This window comes from Canis lupus, chromosome 1 (genome assembly GCF_011100685.1).
Source record: "Canis lupus familiaris isolate Mischka breed German Shepherd chromosome 1, alternate assembly UU_Cfam_GSD_1.0, whole genome shotgun sequence".
Taxonomy (NCBI): Eukaryota; Metazoa; Chordata; class Mammalia; order Carnivora; family Canidae; genus Canis; species Canis lupus.
In genome coordinates, this window is record NC_049222.1 from 92407965 (window position 1) to 92413964 (window position 6000).

At 48.3% G+C, this 6000-nt stretch overlaps 1 protein-coding gene across 3 annotated transcripts in view; it reads right to left on the reverse strand.

Moving 5' to 3' along the window:
• The window catches only part of LOC609469 (histone-arginine methyltransferase CARM1-like), a 250915-nt gene extending 245173 nt beyond the window's left edge, over positions 1-5742 (reverse strand). For 2 of the 3 annotated variants that reach the window (XM_038527174.1, XM_038527175.1), the window contains exon 1: positions 5562-5742. In XM_038527174.1, coding sequence (XP_038383102.1) covers positions 5562-5721 — 160 coding nt within the window. In that variant the 5' untranslated portion in view covers positions 5722-5742. The remainder of the gene's footprint in view (positions 1-5561) is intronic. The other variant, XM_038527176.1, reaches the window with a different exon arrangement.
• Between the last annotated feature and the right edge of the window lie 258 nt (positions 5743-6000).

Below are 6000 nucleotides of genomic sequence, written 5' to 3' on the forward strand. Positions count from 1 at the left end.
ACAGCACAGGTGATGTCGACTGATTTCCATGTATGCATCACACAAAGTAATGTGGCATCTGCTTTGTCTCCTGGGAAACTCACTCTTGTTACCATGAGTCGCCAGGGAAGAAGCCCATGGTGTGAAGAAGCCATGTGGGCAGAAGCCAAGCCATGTGGAGAGGCCACAGGTAGGCTCCCCATTGACTGTCCTAATCTTGGAGTCATCTGCATTTTATTAGTCAGGGTCCTCCAGAGAAACAGTATCCATAGGGTGTGTGTGTGTGTGTGTGTGTGTACATATACCTGGCAAATCTAAAATCTATAGGGTAGGCAGGCAGAATGAGTATCCAGGGAAGAGCCAATGTTGCTGTTCAAGTCCAATGGCCACCTTCTGACAGAGCCCTTTCTTGCTCAGGGAAGATCAGTCTTTGTTCTGTTCAGGACTCCAACTGATTGGATGGGGGGGGGGGAGCAATCTGTTTTACTCAAAGTCACCAATTTAAATCTTAGTCTTATCCAAAGAGCGCTTAACACAAATATCCAGATAATGTATGACCAAATACCTGTGCACAGCCCCCCAAGTTGACCCACCCAAGTTGACCCCCATCACACCAGCCCAGATACCAGCCCAGGCATATGAAGCCTTCCTGCATCTCCCAGGACAGTCTGGCCACCAGCTGAGTCCCCATGAGTAGCCTCTGCCAATCCCACAAGGAGCAAAAGAATCACCCAGCCAAGCCCTGCCCACAGAATCTAGAAGCATTATAACATAGCTATTTTTAAGTCACTGAGTTTAAAGATAGCTTGTTAGTTAAAGATACTCTAAGAATAACTGGAACAGTAATTTGAATTGACATTACTCTCCATCTCTCTCAATAAGCATCAGCTCCACTGGCCACGTCAAACAGACCAAGTCTTTCTAGCATCAGGGCCTTTCCACCTGCTGTTCCTTCTGCCCGTGGTTTCCTCCTCCAGTCCTTTGCTTGGCTGGCTTCCATCCTTCCTGCCTCACATCAGATATTACTTCCTTGGATAGTCCTTCCCTGACCACTATCTGCATTGGCCTCGCTTCCTTTCTTTGTCTCTATTTTTTTCTTCCATTAGGTTCATTTTCTTCAAAACATTTCTCTCACCCTGAAATTGTCTTGCTATGTCATTGGCTCTCGTCTTCCACTAATTAGAATATTTGCTCCATATGAGTGGGGCCTTTATCCAACTCACGTGTCACTCACCCATGGATCAGCACGGAACATGTGTTCAATCAATGTATTTGTTGAATGAGAAGTAATGAATGCCTCTATCATTTGTAGGTGACTGATTTCAGGATTCTGGTCAGAGGCTTCAACTTACTGACTCTATTGTCACAGAATTTAACGAAGGGACATTAATACTCCCGTGTGGCACAAAGGATATTTATCTCAGACTTTTCCTTTGCTCTTTTTCCACCTCTAATGAGATGAGCAACCGCGAGGGAAGAAAGACCTAGCATCCTTTTAAAATACCTCAGAGACAAAAATCACTGCATTTTTTATACTTGATTATCTACGTGGCTTATTTACATATTTTCCTAACTTTTCTAGATTAGTTAAAAGACAGCTCTGAACTGAGCAAGGGAAGAAAGGTTTTCTCCTCCCTCTTGGAGATCCAGCCTACTAGTAACTTTGTGTGATACAGTCTCAGTTCTCAGATTCCTTTCTCATCCAGCTCCCCATCACGGCACTGACCTTGGAGGAAGGGGTGAAGAAGGAGCAGACCCATCTCCTATCTCCCGCTTTTTGTCTGCTTTCTCTTCATTTTCCAATTCTTGCACATACTTGATGAATGAGGATGGTATTCCCACCCCCCCACCCCTGACCCTGTCAATCACCTGAACCCAAGGCCTTATCCACAGGCCCTTCCTACCTGCAGCCGCCCCTCCAAGCCCAGCAGAGAGCTACCCCCACCCGATATACTATCCTTACCAATTCCTTTCTCTTCTGATTCTCCCTTGCATTAATTGTCTCTTTTATTTTTGTATTCTGATGCTTTGACATTTGGAGTCTTGCTGACCCTTGGGAGACTGCTCATCCTCCCTTAGCCAATTCCTAGAGATAGGAAACAATTCACCTGCAAGCACACTTTTCAAATACAAGCCAACCAATCCAGAGCCCACACCCCCAATACCCCCATTAGTGGGCCCTCATACTCCAGCTGCTATCCATCTGCCATAATCAACCCAGGGCCAGGTGCCGGACAACTCAGGACAGCCCCCATACCCCAGTGCCCACTGAAGTTATCCAAACCTGTCAACCTAAACCTGCTCGCCACATCCCTCCCATTCCTTCCCACAGAAACCACAATGAAGGCTCTACCCACATCTCTCCCTACTTCACCTGCCCCCTGGCCCGCCTACTGCTTCTCCATGTGCCCCATACCATGGGAACTATGAGTAGCTAACTTTCCAGTGGCAATCATCTCCTGATCTGTTGACCTTCATATACCTCAAATTTTCTATGACTATACTACACTTTAAAACATCCCTCTAGACTGTAAGTCAAGTCAGTGTCTTAATCATTTGGGGGCAATTCAGATTCTGTACTTGGTGTTCAGATTTCAAATTATATTTTTACCACATTTTTAAAAGTCTTGATTCAAATCATGGATGCACTCAAGAAACATTTATGGATGTCTTGTGTGTACCAGGTATTGTGGAAGGCTCTGGGGATAAAAGGATGAATCAGGCATGCTCTCAGGCAGGCTCAGGATAGCACAGGGACTCAAAAAAATATTTAAGAAAAAAAAAAGGGAATGAACGATTGTCTTCTCAGAGTTTATAAACCAGAGTGCTGGATCCCCTGGTGCATTTCCTTCATAAAATCATTGTCAGTTTTGGAAGGCGTGAAATTAGAATAAACTGCTTTCTCTTGTTCTGTTCCATTTTTTACATGACAAGCTATTGAGATTGGGAATCTAAAAGATTGTTCTGTTTTTCCCAGTTATGATCTACCATAGTTAATTAAGTTTCCTTTGGAACATCTTCACAGAAATACAGCACAGCTATCCCTCAGAACAGCCTGAGAAAACCATTGTTTTGGGGACAGAATATAAATATAACATTACTAATAATAGTAGAACAGTTATTGAGCTCTAAATATATGCCAGGTTGGGCAGCCCGGGTGGCTCAGCGGTTTAGCACCGCCTTCAGCCCAGGGCGCGATCCTGGAGACCCGGGATCGATCCCACGTCGGGCTCCCTGCATGGAGCCTGCTTCTCCCTCTGCCTGTGTCTCTGCCCCCCTCTCTCTCTGTGTGTCTCTCATGAATGAATAAATAAAATCTTTAAAAAACAATAAAAATAAAAAATAAATATACGCCAGGCATTATACCAAGCATAGTGTATGCATTATTTCATTTAATGGCAGAACATGTGTACTGCCTTCCTTATTTTACAAAGAAACTGAAGTTTCCACAGGGTGAACAGTTTGCTAAATGCAGCATAGCTAGCAAAAGGAAGCATCAGGACTTGAATCCAGGCCCACTTACTTCAGATCTTATGTGTTTAATAACTAGTTCCATATATGACCTAAGAAACTATCATTTTCTAAAGGTACATTGCATAGACCCATTCTTGAAGACTCTGGATCCATCCAAAAGACTTCATCCCAGGACAAATCCTAGCCATTCAAAATTCTGCTACTAAAGGTATGATATTTGAATACACCAAAAATCTTTCTTTTAAGAGTTCATGACAATCTGTTTTTAAACTTGCTCTGCCTTGCCTGGCCATCATCCACAGTGGTCTAGTTGTTCATACAGTAAAATGAGATAAAAAAAAAAAGAAAGAAAGAAAGAAAGAAAGAAAGAAAGAAAGAAAGAAAGAAAGAAAGAAAGAAAGAAAGAAATCCTCCAGAATAGTTTCTCTCCAAAAACTCTCCATAGCAAGCTTTAACAACTGCATTTTAGGATTTAAGCTGTTAAGAGAGTGAGTTCTCTGCTTTCTTGTTAGCCATTCTTTCCCAAGGAATTGTCAAAATCGGTGACAATGACTGCCCGCTTCAGCTGTAATTATTCCTTCCATTTCCATTAGTCTGGTCTAATCCATACCACGGAGGTCACCTCTAGACTCTATTTACTGCATTGAGTGAATTCCTCTTATTCTTCTCTGTAAGAAAATTATGTTCATAGAGGCCAGGCATTCAGTAACTTGTAAAGTCTGCAATTTCCATCACCTTGAACCTCAGGTATTTCCTCTCTTAACACATATTCGTGGGGAAGACAATCATAGGACACCGAGTAAAGTATAAATCTCAAATCTGTGCCTTTGTTTCTCCATGTGTATGGCTATAGATCAAATAAAATGACCATCATTGACAAACTGAACTCATTTCTGGCACCTTAAGTTTTAAAATTCCCAGGAGAAATAGTGAAAGCTACTACTTTTTTCTTCTTGCAACCAAAAGAGAAATCTAGGAGTTGCTGAGTAAGGCTTTTGATACTTTGCCAAGACTCTAGCTAAGACACTGGTCAAATATTTATTTAATATTTCTTTTTTAAAGACCCAGACTTCCCCATCCCAGCCCAGAGGAAAGGGATAAGACACATCCAAAGGTTTTCTTTCATTCTACAGCAAGCATTTATTGAGTACCTACTGTGTGCCTGAGTCTAAGGCCTTGTTGATACAGCAGGGAACCTGTATTCTTATCACAAAGAAGCAGCTCAGTACTTGTGAGTTATTTGAAATTCCCACCGGGTCGGCATCACAACACGAAGCACTTTAAACTCTACTCTGAATCTTAGAAGTTAGGCTTGGAAGAAAGAAACCCCAGGAGTCTTTGGAGGCTTACAGCTGTCTGGGCCTCTCTTGGCTCCACATACTAGAATGGGGCATTTAACATGAGCTGCGGGACGGGACGAGCTGTTATCCCCTCTGATTTACATGCAAAGTTTGGTGCTCCAAGATGCACCTTTGCTGGGGCTGGGTTCTATAGGTCTCCTTGGATCCTCAAAAAAGTCCAAGATCCTCTAAGGATTAGAAGCATCCCCTCAACACACCCACAGCCTCAGGAACCCAGGGCTTGCACGTCATTGTAAAAGATCCCTTTTTGAACCAAAGAGTAAAGCCTAGTGGGCATCGCATTGGCCTGGAGGCCGCTGGGACTGGTGCACACCCCTCCCGGCCCTTCCCGCGCGTCAGAACCCGGTGCGCAGGGAGCTGCAGGTGCGAAGGGGGGCGGAGGCGGGGGCCGGGGAGGGAACTGGAGCCCAGCAGGCCCGAGGTAAGGTCACAGGGCCCCCTGTCCTGTTCTGCTCGGGAGTGGGAGCCCGGGAGGACAACGCGCCCTGTCTTCCCCGGACCCCGCGGACACCTCGAAGTTGTGGCCAAGACAAGTTCTCGGGCCGGCTGTGCGCGCCTCCCAGGCTGGCCGAGCGCAATGAAGCCGGAACGTGGGCCTGCTGGGGAGGCAGCAGGGAGGCCGCCCGCTCCCCCCGCGGCGACCCCGCGCCCGCGAGCCCCCGCGCTCGCCGCCCTCCTCCCGGGCACGCGGCCGCGCCCCGCCCGCGCCCCGGGGCCCCAACTTCCCCGCGGGACTCGGTACTTCACCGTCAGTCACCGTCGCGTCCGCCTCCTCCCCCGCCGGGTGCACGTCCAGCCGCAGGGACTGCGGGGTCGGGGGCGACAGCGGCCCGGGCCCGAAGAGCTGCTCCTCGGTCACGAAGCGCAGTTGCACGCGGAACTGCAGGCGCGCGGGGCCCCGGGCCATGGTGGAGCGCCTCTGCCCCGGGCCCTCGCGGCGCCGCCTCCGCGCTGCGGGCAAGGGGAGGGACTTGGAAGCGCCCGCCGCCCTCCTCACCTCGGCCCCGCCGGCTCCGGCCCGCACCTGCCGCCCCGCGCCCCGCGCCCCTCCCACCCCGCCGCGGGGAGCGGGAACCGCGTGACCCCCGCGACCCCCGCCCGCCGGCACCTCGCAGGTGCGCGCGGCCGCCCCGCCCGCCGCGGTTCCAACGCGCAAGTTTGGGGAGCGCGGGAGGCACCTGGAGGC